We start from the raw sequence: 13,173 nt of genomic DNA, 5'->3' as shown, positions 1-13,173 counted from the left end.
CACCGTAACTTCTCCTTCTGCCCTCCACCAAACAAACACACTTTCCCGCGCTTCCGGTGAGAGGCGGGGTCAGCTACGGGAACCAATGAGGACGCAGAAAGGAAGTGACGACATGTCCATCGTACATTTTGACATTATAACAAATACATAGCATGTATTTGTTATAATGTCAATAAACATTATTATTATTATTATTATTATTATTAATAATAATAATAATAATAATAATAATAATAATAATAATAATAATAATAATAAATTGGACTTATATAGCACCTTTCAGAAACCCAAGGACGCTTTACAGTTAGTTTGATGCTAAAAGCTCAATTTACAGAATAGCTGGACACACACAAACAACAATGTGTGTGTGTGTGTTTTTCCCCCATGCAGTTCAGACACATGGTTTTGTTAAGTGGTGGCTTCACACAGGAAATTAGGTTGTTTCTAGCAGATAAAAAACACCTCTGCAAGTCCATTTACCATAAAAGACACCTCTGCGGCAGCTTCAGAAAAATGACACATTCCCACACATAAAATGATTAACCACTAAACTCATTGTGAGGAATAGTTCACAGTTTATTTAATTTTAGTTAATTATTTTTCTGCATAAACTGTCACTCTTACAGGAAATGCTTATGCTTGCTGCAACTTGTGGCTGAGGAGAAGATTGTACATGATCACAGCTGTTACTTGTTTAAAAAATAAAGAAATGTTGTGTCTTAGTAGTGCAAAATATTTTATGATTACACTTTCTACATGTTATCTACAGCCATGTATGTGTGGCCAGGCCCAACAGCCCATAGCAGGGCAGCACTTAGGCTGCATTCACACCAGACCAGGCTGTGTGGTGAAAACGCAAGTTTTCCCATTCATTTTGAATGGGGGTAGTGCGTTTGGGCTGCAGCTGGGACGGCCGCAGGGGGTGCCAACTTCTGGAGAAACCCAACCCGACGTTACACTGCAGTGGCCAATCACGTAACCGGCGATCCAGAGCTCCACAACCCAGCTATGAGGGAACAAAAGACGTTAATCGTTGCAGTTAATGAGCCATTAAAATGAATCGCCCAGACCTCCGCACAACCCTGCAGCGCATCACCACAACGCCTGATCTGGTGTGAATGCAGCCTCAAAACACCAGCCACCTAGGGGTTAACTCAGAGCCTATAGGACTCTGTAGGACTCACAGGTTCTCCAAAGTGAGTGGAGCAGAGTTAAAAACTAGACCGAAATCTAAAACTCAAATTAGAATGAGATTTATTACAATTTAAATAACAAAGGATGGTCCCGTACAAGATAGAACAGTGCTAAACGACTGAATAATTACTAATAAAACACTCAAAAGAATAAAAAATACTGCTTGGCAGCAAGGTTAAAACACCATAAAACAGTCCAAGTTCAATCCAGTTCAGTCCAACGACTCAACATGCACAAAGGCACTTCTGACCCTGTCACCCATGCAATGATGGAAAAAGGTCAAAATTCACCCTTAAAGTAGTGGGGTACACCGCTCACTAGAGCAAAGTTAAGCGCAGTGGCTAAGTAAAAGTACTTTGTTACTTTTTATCTTTAGCAATGCAATTAAAACATCAGACTTGAAACTTCAGCATGGCTTCAAAGTTTGACCTTAAAGATAAAGAATGTTCTCGTGTCGGAGACACAAGAAAAGAATACAGACATGTTCCAGACCATCTTTGGTGACTTCAGACGATGCAGACAGATTAACATCGTCACTGTGGTTAGAGTGTGAAAGACAGAGAGAGACTATGAAGGTGTGAAGCAGTGTGTGGGTAAGATGCTTTCCTTTGCTATCCTTTCACACCCTAGATGAGTCCTACGCTTTTAATCCTACACTTGCTAATATAACAAATTGAATGAATGAATGAATGATATATATAGTCTGGAGTTTCTTCTCTTTGATAAGATAAAAAAAATAAAACATTTACAAAAAAATAAATAATCTTTTTATAAATCAGAGGAAGTTAGAAGCCTTTATTCATACACCACAGAGGTCCGGGTCACTTGCTAGATGTCGTCCTGCAGCACCACAGTAAATGTTGGGACTATAACAGCATTTAAAGGTTTCTAAAGCATCAAAGCTATACTGCTGCTCTAACAATATTATCTTTCTTATATTATAGCAGGTGGCATTGAGATTAATAAACATGTTCAAATACCAATGAAGGACCAGTGACAGTGTTTAGTTTTCAGTTTCCTCTTGTGGCTCAGTTTGTTGAGATAAATATCACGGAATTGTAAAATTCAGATTTTCAATGCGGGAGTGGGACCTTTGAGTCCAGAATCGACATAATCCAATACAACACCATTACCTTAAAGACAATACCACTCTGACGCAGTCTTAAAGCACACTGACACGTAAAGACTCATTAAAGTAAGATGTGCTGCAGGGCTGTGTGAATAAATTAGACATTATCACTTTGTCCTCTTCCTGTACGGTATTATGACCATAGAGCAGTTTTTAGATCTCAGACATTGGGATTTGACGTCCATTGGCATGTCCCATACATACTCACATCCAAATATTTGAAAAAGGGTTGAACACGTCTCACCAAATAACATCTCTCTCACTAACTTACTACCCCTGTCGCTTTTGGCCTCTAGTTTGTATGTTGTCATGAAATTTGACAGTCTTCCCTCTTGCCACATGCACCTGTAATTCATCCTCTGAGTATTTGGAATTTATATGACATACTGAAATTACTTTTATTATTCTGTTAAAATATATTAGAGTGCGTATGTCTGATTTAACACTGTCGGACACTGCTATGTGGCATTTAATGTAATTTGGCTTACTTGTGCATTTGTGATTCTGTTACTTGGTTTTGTACGTATAGTTCTGACTCAACAGTTCCTTGACTAGTCAGGTAAACACACTCATTTCTTGTTTCAAAACATCCACACAGTCTGCCCATGTATGTGTGAGGACTTGTGACCTGTCTGGCCACAGAGGCAAGGTATATATATAGTTGACCATGAGTCCAGAACACACGCTGAGGACGGGTGCTCTGATCAAGACCTTCCACCTTCGGGGTTCACTTAGTGCGCAACATCTTCTCATTCTGAAGGCTGGTGAGTTGAGCCTTCAAATCAGCTTTCGTACATTTTTGTGATGCAGTTCATTGTTGTTGACTTGTTTCATGTGTGTGTTCATAGATTCAACAGTTTTCCTGACCGCAGTGATGATGGGTAACATGCTGATCTTTGCTCCATTCTGTTTGCTCCTTTGCTGCATGCTGCCTGCAGACGCCATGACGGTGAGTGGAGCATGTGGAAATCGGTTTCTCAAAAATGTATAAAATGTTAACAGTGAACCACATCAGAAAAAGTTTAAAGGTAGAATTGATAACTTTGGACAGCCTGACGGAGACGACAGTGTCAAACTCAGCTGTTTTTTCCACATTAACTGGCAACTTGATCACTGACGACACAGATGCTGAAGTCGTTATACTACTGCCTCACAAGCCTTGAAGTTAGAAGTGGGAGCCAAACGTCAGATATCTTCCACAGAGTTAAATAAAACATTCATTTTGGACCCACAAACATTTTTTAAATGATTATTTCATAGTCATAATAATGTTTTTGAGGAAAAGTCATACTTTTCTTCTGCACTTTACTAAAAGCTCTATGGATGTAATATTTTTTTTAATTATTTGTCTACATTAAAATGTTATCAATATAATCTTTAACGATCAATGCTCTTAATTTAGAGATCAAGTGCATGAGTGTAAATAAAATGCGATCAAACAGATTGAAGGACCAGTTATCATAACAGAACCTGCATTTTGCATATAGCATTTGTTGCATGGGTATAACCATTGTTCTGCTGTTGATTATATATTCTTATTAGGGCTGTCAATCGATTAAAATATTTAATCGCGATTAAGCGCATGATCATCCATCGTTAATCAGGATTAATCGTAAATTAATTGCACATCTTTTATCTGTTCAAAATGTACCAAAAAGGGAGATTTGTCAAGTATTTAATACTCTTATCAACATGGGCAAATATGCTGCTTTATGCAAATGTATGTATATATTTATTATTGGAAATCAATTAACAACATAAAACAAAGACAAATATTGTCCAGAAACCCTCACAGGTACTGCATTTAGCATAAAACAATATGCTCAAATCATAACATGGCAAATTGCAGCCCAACAAGCAACAACAGCTGTCAGTGTGTCAGTGTAATGACTTGACTATAACTTGCCCCAAACTGCTTGTGATTATCATAAAGTGGGCATGTCTGTAAAGGGGAGACTCGTGGGTACCCATAGAACCCATTTTAACTCACATACCTTCAGGTCAGAGGTCAAGTCAGTTTTTCCGAGACACAATTTAGCGCAAGTTTGAAATGCTTTTTTAGCCTCCTTCGCAACAAGTTAGTATGACATGGTTACTACAAATGGATTCCTTAGGTTTTTAGTTTCATATGATACCAGTATCTTCACCCTAGCTTTAAAACTGATCCCGCTACAACCTAGAAATCACAAGTTGCGTTAATGCGTTAAAGAAATTAGTGGGGTTAAAATTAATTTGCGTTAACGTGTTATTATCGAATTCACTTTGACAGCCCTGGTACTTATGAAACAAAGAGTGACATTGTGCAAGTGTTAGCAGTTGTTTTAGTTGCAGAGTTACTTGGATACCAAATTTTGAGGGTTCTGGCCTCCTCTATAAAATGTGTGACGGTGGATGTCTGCATGACAGCTCCAATTTTTAAACCTGCTCTCAATCCTCACTCAGGAAATTACTTTCACTATCCAGGCCAGGTTTCTATATAGAAGCTCATAGTAGTAAAGGACGGTTTTAACAGTGTCTGTTTAATTATGTTTGTCTTTGTTTCCCTTTTAGATCCGCTTCGACTTCACTCTACGAGATACCAACAAGGACATCCCATTGAGCATGGAAGAAGATTCGGTTGATGACATGTATCGTGGCTGCGATGCCGCTGTGATGGAAACAGTCAAGAACAAATACATTGAAGAAGAAACGACCAAGGTCCCATTGTCAGGTGCCTGGAAGAACGCAACAGTTTGTGCTGACAAGAAATTTAAAGAGAGAAAGGATGAGGCTCTAACCAAAGATCACATGCACGCAATCTGTGTTTATACAGGGAACGGTGTGTACAAGGTTTTCAATGATGCAGTCCGGACAGAAAGGCGCAAATATGGCTCCTCATTCCAGTTCCACTCTTTACATTACCTGCTGACATCTGCCATACAGATCTTGAATAACAATAACAACTGTCACACTACTTACAGACGAGTCACAAATAGGTTCAGTGGCAAAGTCAACCAAATAATTCGGTTTGGCTCCTTTGCCTCCAGCTCTAACAAAACAGACTTGACAGAGTTTGGTAATGAGACCTGCTTTAAAATCAAGACCTGTTCAGGTGCTTCTTTGAAAAACTATTCAACTTATGATGACAGAGAGGCAGAGGTGCTCATCCCTCCCTACGAGATGTTCAATATTACTGAGATAAGTAATGGTAAATTTAAAGGTCTGGAAGATTGTGAAAGGGTCTTTGTCTTGGAGAGTGCCGGGGTAAAGAGCAGACTGAACTGCAAAGTTGTGCATAATGGGTGAGCGCCCAGTGGTTGTTCTCTAACTACTGGGAGAAAGCATTCTTCCATCTTTAAACCTTCTAACTCTCTTAGCACAACTGAATTAATTAGATAATATACAACATATAGCTACACATTCTCTATGATCCTTAACTTTATGCTTAGGGTTTGTTTGATCACTGTGTGCTTATGTTTTACACACTTCTCCAGCAACATATTATTTACTTTGTACAATTATTTTTTGAGACTTGTGTTGTTGGAATTTATTGAAGAAAAATGCACAAATTCCTGCTCTTGCTAAATGAATACTTGCCATTAAACTGCTAAATGCAACAGTGTTGCTTGTGTGCTCTCATTTCCCTGTGTAATGTTTTATTCATCTGCTTACACTGAAGTTCAAAACCTAAATCTAACAGCTTGTGTTACACTCACAGAAGAAAATCATTTTTATATTTCTAAATGTTAAATATAGAGGTTGCGATGTGTTGGTGTGGCAGCTTTTGAGCTGCTGGAAGGCACCTTTGACAGAGTTGAGCTGAGTAACAGAAAGTACTATTTTCCCCTATTCAAACATATCTATCATTTATGGGTTAAGTAGTTCCAAAGACCACATAATCTAACTACAAGTACATTTTCATTATAGCTCTAATCTACATCAACGGAGACAGAGTGGAAAGAGTGTCGAGCTTCAGGTTCCTCGGTATTCACATCTCAGAAGACCTCACATGGTCCACTAACACCACTGCACTTGTTAAGAAAGCACAACAAAGGCTGTTTTCCTTGAGGACGCTGAGGAAAGCTGGTCTGTCCCAACAACTGCTAGTGACTTTCTATTGTTGCACCATGGACAGCATCCTCACAAACTGTTTCTCTGTGTGGTACATCAGCTGCACAGCAGCCGACAGGAAAGCACTGTTATAGAGTTATGACAGTTATGGAAGGCCCCCCTTCCATAACTACATGGACTAGATGCACTTTATTTTAATTGTATTTTATCATGCACTTTAACCTTGACTGCAATTGCACTTTGAACTGCATTTGTTTTATGACTTTTATATTGTTTCAGATTGTCTATTTACTTTTACTGCCCTTCATGACAGTTTGTACATACAACACTGGTCACTAACCTCATAGCTGTCTTTATACAGTACCCTATATTTATAGACTGTCTTTTAATGCATCGTGTATATGATGGGGAGTTGCAAACTCAATTTCGTTGTACCTGTACAATGACAATAAAGGAAATATAATATAATATAATTATGAGGCATCTCAGCCACAGGAGTTTCCGTTCCCGTTCTTGCAGCAAGATGATTAACAGCAGCAGCAAGCTGCATTTGCTGCTTCTTGATATGTTCCAACAAAGTAAGAACGTGCAGCTGAGCCGCTACAAAAAGAGTTGAGAAACAATTGTATTAAAAGTGTAGCTACTTTGAGCTGTTATAAAGGATATGTATTTCCCCCAGTCAAATATATCTATCATTTATGGGTTAAGTAGATCCAAAGACCACATTATCTTTCTACAAGTATATTTTCACAATAGCTCTTATAATCTGTTATATGGTCACAAAGTGTTTTAATGTGATTTTACCAGAGCAAGGAACAGTTCCAGTGCCGGTCCTCCCTAGTCTGAAAGTGGGAATAAATGAATGGCCTTGGTAATCATCTGAGAGAGCAGTGGCCAAGATCCAGCGCCCAGGACATGAGGACATTTGTCTCGTAGGAGGAGGATAAAGGAAATAATCCATTATTTAATATTTTCCAACTCTTACCTCATTGTCAATATAAACATGTTACAACTGATGAGGTCCCGATTCTGTAGCAATGCATTATAGTCCAGGTGATATGTGAAAATGATGTTCACTTTTTCACAAAGGCATGAAACTTGGTACACTTGAACAGTTTGGGGCCCTGAAGATTTTCAGATATGGAGCCATCGCAAAAACACCTCCAGGTAGCCATGGCAGCCATTTTACTTTCCACCATAACCAAATTATGTATTTTGCATCATATCTCCTGAACTAAACATGATGACACAGAAAAGATGATGTCTACCCTTAAGTTTTGATGGTCAAGGGCTTTAATGATACCATTTATGAGTGTACACAGTGCCTGACTGGGCCCTATCTGCATCAGAGCAGTAAAACAGGTGTGACTGTTGTAGAGGAAGAAATTATCATTAATGTATAACCTTTGTATTAAATGTGATTCTCTGTGTTATAGAAAGAATGACTGGCTCCCTTTCCGCTGAACTATACTCGAACCCCTGATATTAATGAACTGTCCTTTTTCATACAATGCCTGAAATGATGTAAGGATGAAATATAGCCTAGCCTGCACATTAACTCTTCTCTTTCATGTCTGAGACAAGAGTGTGCCTTCATTTGGGAAATTCCTTTTCTAATCAAGTGCATTGAATTTAACCATTGACTCTTTGTTCTTATGTGTTCTTCGTATCCCCGAGACAAGAACCAAAACGCGTGCAACCAAAAACGGTGAGAAAGAATTTAAATTGTTTAAAGGGAGACATTTGAAATCAGTCAAATAAATTAGTAGAAGTGCACTTTAGTTAAAAGCCTCTTCTTCTGCGCCAGCAGTGCAGTGAAGCAGGGAGGTCCGGGGCTAGCAACTCTCACCTGGACTGTGTGGTGTTTAACTGGACTTCCAAGGTTAAACAGAAGCACTTAGGGGGTAGACAGACGTGTCTTAGTTAACTAACTTGGAAAGTTAGGACTAGAGATGGAATCTTTGCAAAGTAAACAACGTAAATGCTCGGAGCCGGAACCAAAAGATCCAAATAAATTGTCACCATTGTGCCATTTTATGAAAGAAAGATATCCTGGCAGTTGTAAGCAGTTTGGTGTGTGGGTGGAACTGGGATTCCCAGAAGAAGGCAGTTTGAGTGACAGACAATTAACACAACTGAAGAAGATGCTACGGAGAAAAGTAGAGAGTGATTGTGAGAAATATGAGGCATTTTCAAAGAAACAGAGAAGGGGATTTGCACCCTTTAAGGCAGATTGGAAAGCGTATACAATGTGGAAGGATGAATGTCAGAGAAGAGAAACACGGCAATTAAAAAGTCAGAATAAAAAAGAGGAGAAAAGAAAGAAAGAACAAAAATCACAAACACAAAATATTAACCAACAATTTCCTCTTCTGTCCGAGCTGAACCCTGGGAAAGTGCATCCTGATCTGAACTCCGCTCCACCGCCACCGTACAACCCAGCTGCACCACAGCCAGTACCCCCAGCACCGGCACCTCCACCTCCAGCAGCTACCGCACCACCGCCGGAGATGGCTCCACTACATCAGGAAGAAGCAGAGGCCGGTCGCCGCTCCTGCAGCACCTGGAAATCCTGCAGCTTAGCAGATATTTTGCAACATGCTGAGCATGAAGAAGACATTCAAAAACGTCAGGACGCACTAAAGAAGGAAAAGAAACAGGAGAAACTGGACGAGGCCCAGCTGACCATGTACAATGCAATGACGAGTGGGGCACGAGGGCGAAGGCGAGGACGGGGCAGAGACAGGTTCCAAAACGCCGCGCGTGGCAAAGGGCGCGGTCCCTGGGACCCAGAAGAATGTTTCAACTGCCGAGAAAAAGGACATTGGGCGAATGAGTGCCCCCACCCCAGGAGAGAAGGGAGAGTAGCTGAGGAAAAGATGGACTCAAGCTGAAACGGTGGCGATGGGCGGACCCCAGAGGAGCAGGTGCCAACCGGGGCGAAGCAGGATGATGAGGTAATGCACACACACACTCAAACACGAGATAAAGACACAAATAGAACACCAGAATCACCCAAAAAGAAAAGGAATTCAAAGCAGATTCCTAAAACCGACATGTTTGTATATACAATGTATCATGATGAAAGTTATAGAAAATCAGGTGACTAAACATTCATTTATTGTTTCAAAGAACTGTCCAGTCAATCTGCTGGGCAGGGATCTGATGTGCTGTTTTGGCATAATTCTTCACTCCACCCCGGATGGGGTGAAGGTTTTGAAACAAAGTAATCCAGACTATCCATTCACAACACAAATGTGGCCCATTAGAACTGCTCTATGTCTATGAATGGCAACTATTGTATAACAGACTCAAACATATTTCAGAAGAATTGATGACATTTTCACATACACACAGCACACAAGCAGGGAGTTACATGACACCACAGGGACTGCACTGCACAGCACATGTCAGTGAAGGAAAAGACACAGACTTTGAGAAAGATTGGTGTGCGGAATTGAAAAGCCAGAGAGGTTGAGTTTGACACAAATTTACTGGACAAAGTCAGTTGCTGCTGTTTTTCTGTTACTCTCTCTGCTGCCCAAGACCGAACCTTTCAGAAAATAACTCCCTCCATGCGAGTTTTTCAGACAACAACCCCACACATCTCGCTGGCGAAGCCTGCATCATGAAAGTGGCAGGATCTGGGTACATGGCTCCGGGGCAAATGCGGGTGTTCAGATTTCTGCAGAACAATGGATCCTAGGACAGAGATGTATATCGCACAGCAGTCACATCTACAGTGCAAGTTAAAAGAACAGTAGAACTGTTAGAGAACAAACCACATGGTTCATCTGTGTTCACAGTCATGACAACTGAAAGCATGCCAGCTGAATTAACACAGGTGCCGGATTGCCTCTGGGCAAAACATAAGTACGATGTTGGACTTATGAAAGATGCGACACCTTTGGTAATTCATCCAAAATCAGACTACAGGTCTTGTCTGAAACAATATCCTTTAAAACAAGAAGCCATAGATGGCATCACACCAGTGTTTAAATCTTTACTCAAAGCGGGCATAATTGTCCCATGTAATGATTCACCAGTACGTACTCCAATATTTCCTGTTAAGAAAATCAGGGATGAGGATCAACCAACAGAATGGCGTTTTGTACAAGATCTGCAAGCAGTGAATGCTGCAGTGCACCCGCGCGCGCCTGAAGTTTCCAATCCACATACCATTCTGTCTCTCATCCCACCAGACGCAACTAATTTTTCGGTTGTTGATTTGGCCAATGCATTTTTCTCCGTACCCGTCCATCCTGAAAGTCAATATTGGTTGGCATTCACCTTTCAGGGGCGTAGCTACACCTGGACAAGATATGCACAAGGGTACTCGGAAAGTCCAACGTATTTTCATCAGCAGCTGAACCTAAATTTGCAAAATTTAGAATTTCCATCAGGTTCCGTCTTATTGGCTTATGTGGACGACCTTATGGTGGCCAGCACCTCAGAGGAGGCATGCAAAACAGACACAGTTGCACTATTAACATTTCTGGCTAACAGTGGTCACAAAGCCAGCTTGTCTAAATTGCAATTTGTCCAGACAAAGGTAACATACCTGGGACATGTGATCACAGCAGAGGGCAAATCCCTCTCCCCCAAACGAATTGCGCAATCCAAAATGTTCCTTCTGTCCTCTGCCAAAAACATAAGATAAACTCAGACCTGTTGCTTATTTTTCTACAAAACTGGATCCAGTAGCAGCAGGTCTGCCCCTCTGCCTTAGAGCGGTAGCAGCTGTAGAGAAGGCAGTGACAGCCCCTAGAGATTTAGTAGGCTATTCTGAGCTCATACTCATGGTACCACATGCTGTAGTTCACATTCTGCACACACAAAAGACATCGCATTTGTCTGCGCAGCGCCGGTTGAGATATCACACCACATTGTTGGAAATGCCTAACGTCACTGTCAAACGCTGTTCCACTCTAAATCCTGCTTCTCTTCTCCCAACACAGGAAGATGGCGATGACTCAGAAAACTTTCATGACTGTGTGCAGATTCTGGAGGAGGAGTGTTCGCCAAGGGTTGATCTGTCAGACACACCTCTCCCAAACGCTGACCGTGAGTTGTTTGTGGATGGTTCTGCATCAAGAGACAAAACAGGCGTCAATCAAACAGGTTTTGCTGTTGTCACTCTACACGCAATTGTAGCATCGGGCAAATTACCATCTCATTTTTCAGCACAAGCTGCAGAGCTAGTAGCACTTACCGAAGCATGCAAACACGCTGAGGGCAGAACAGCGAACATCTACAAAGACTCTCGTTATGCGTTTGGGGTGGTTCATGACTTTGGTGCCCTTTGGCGACACAGAGGTTTCCTCACCTCCTCTGTAAAAACCTGTAGCTAATCACCACCTTGTTTCTGATCTTTTGGATGCTATAATGTGGCCAGCAAAAGTATCTGTGATGAAATGTGATGCCCACACTAACAACTCTGACCGTGTCGCAGTAGGAAACGCTTCTGCAGATGCAGCCGCAAAGGCTGCTGCTGCGGATGGTGAAATGTTTCACATCCTCCTTTCCTCCTCACAGCCTGACATTAACCCATGTGCTGATCTCCCCACCATCCAACAACTGGCTACCGCCACAGAGAAGGCGCTATGGTCAAAAGCTGGAGCCACATTTTCTAACAAAATTTGGCTCGGGCCTGATTCAAAACCATGTTTTCCACGTGCAGTCTTTCCATTCTATGCTAAACTAGCACATGGAAAAGATCACGTAGGCAAAGGAGGAATGAGTATAGCCATAAATGCTAACTGGTATACCAGAGGGTTTTCAACTTTTGCCTCTGATTACTGTAAAAGGTGCGACACATGTGCAGTACAACGCTGCTGGAGCTCCTAAGGTTACGCAGCACGGTCATCCTCCCCCCCCAAGGCCCTTTTGAATACTGGATGATGGATTTTATAGAACTCTCACTATGTGAAGGAAAGAAATATTGTTTGGTGTTGGTGGATATGTTCAGCAAATGGGTTGAAGTTTTCCCTTCATCCAAACAGGATGCAGGTGCAGTGGCCAAGGTTCTCCTCAGGGAAATCATCCCACGGTGGGGAATTCCCACTAAACTCAGCAGTGATAATGGTCCAGCTTTCATACATCAAGCTATGAAAGAAATGTCTGAATTTCTTGGTTATGACCTTAAATATCATTGCTCTTACCATACACAGAATGGCACCATAAAAGCAAAACTCAGCAAATGTTGTGAGGAAACTGGTTTAACGTGGATAAAAGCACTTCCTCTTGTGCTTTTCCACATGCGCACGCGAATCAGAAACAAACATGGTTTGAGTCCATTTGAGGTAGTTTACGGGAGGCCTCCCAATACAGGGCTTAGACCAGGGACTACTTCTTTAGACTCTAAACGGTATGATGACAACATGTTGAATTACTGTATAAGTCTCTCAGCCTCCCTTTCAGCTCTCCACTCACAGGTGAAAGCCGTACTGCCCACGCCAGCTGACACGCCACAACACAACTTCAAGCCTGGTGACTGGGTGGTGATCAAAGACTTCAGGAGAAAACACTGGAAGCAGCGGCGGTTTCAAGGTCCGTTCCAGGTCCTCCTGATCACCCAGACCGCCATATAGGTTGCTGGTGAAATCCCTTGGATCCACGCCAGCCACTGCAAGCGCGTCCCGGAACCCGACGACTTCCAACCATCTGTTAGAACAGGTGGAAAGTAGCGTGCCAAGCTACCAACGAACGCATCGGAGACCGTGTTGTGAGCCAATCACCTCACTTATTTTGTGTGGCTGGGGAGAGAGAGGAGGGTAGTAACCCGAGTCTTCTCAAACTGC

General features: G+C 41.6%; 3 protein-coding genes across 5 annotated transcripts in view; 2 read left to right on the top strand and 1 right to left on the bottom strand.

Moving 5' to 3' along the window:
• The window catches only part of rdm1 (RAD52 motif containing 1), a 45,292-nt gene extending 45,163 nt beyond the window's left edge, over positions 1-129 (bottom strand). Inside the window, exon 1 of one of the 2 annotated variants that reach the window (XM_074630672.1) lies at positions 4-129. The gene's annotated coding sequence lies outside the window, so the exon portion shown is untranslated. The remainder of the gene's footprint in view (positions 1-3) is intronic. The other variant, XM_074630671.1, reaches the window with a different exon arrangement.
• LOC141764951 (erythroblast NAD(P)(+)--arginine ADP-ribosyltransferase-like) overlaps positions 1-5,892 on the top strand; it is a 53,759-nt gene extending 47,867 nt beyond the window's left edge. For both annotated transcript variants that reach the window (XM_074630669.1, XM_074630670.1), the window contains 2 exons: positions 3,172-3,272; positions 4,874-5,892. In XM_074630669.1, coding sequence (XP_074486770.1) covers positions 3,198-3,272; positions 4,874-5,608 — 810 coding nt within the window. In that variant the 5' untranslated portion in view covers positions 3,172-3,197 and the 3' untranslated portion in view covers positions 5,609-5,892. The remainder of the gene's footprint in view (positions 1-3,171; positions 3,273-4,873) is intronic.
• Positions 1-13,173, top strand: part of LOC141764947 (ecto-ADP-ribosyltransferase 5-like) — a 54,005-nt gene that overhangs the window by 35,237 nt on the left and 5,595 nt on the right. The gene's annotated exons all lie outside the window — the stretch shown is intronic.

This window comes from Sebastes fasciatus, chromosome 3, assembly GCF_043250625.1.
Source record: "Sebastes fasciatus isolate fSebFas1 chromosome 3, fSebFas1.pri, whole genome shotgun sequence".
NCBI lineage: Eukaryota > Metazoa > Chordata > Actinopteri > Perciformes > Sebastidae > Sebastes > Sebastes fasciatus.
Note: the sequence above shows the minus strand (reverse complement) of the source record. Positions and strands in the feature narration are given on the sequence as shown.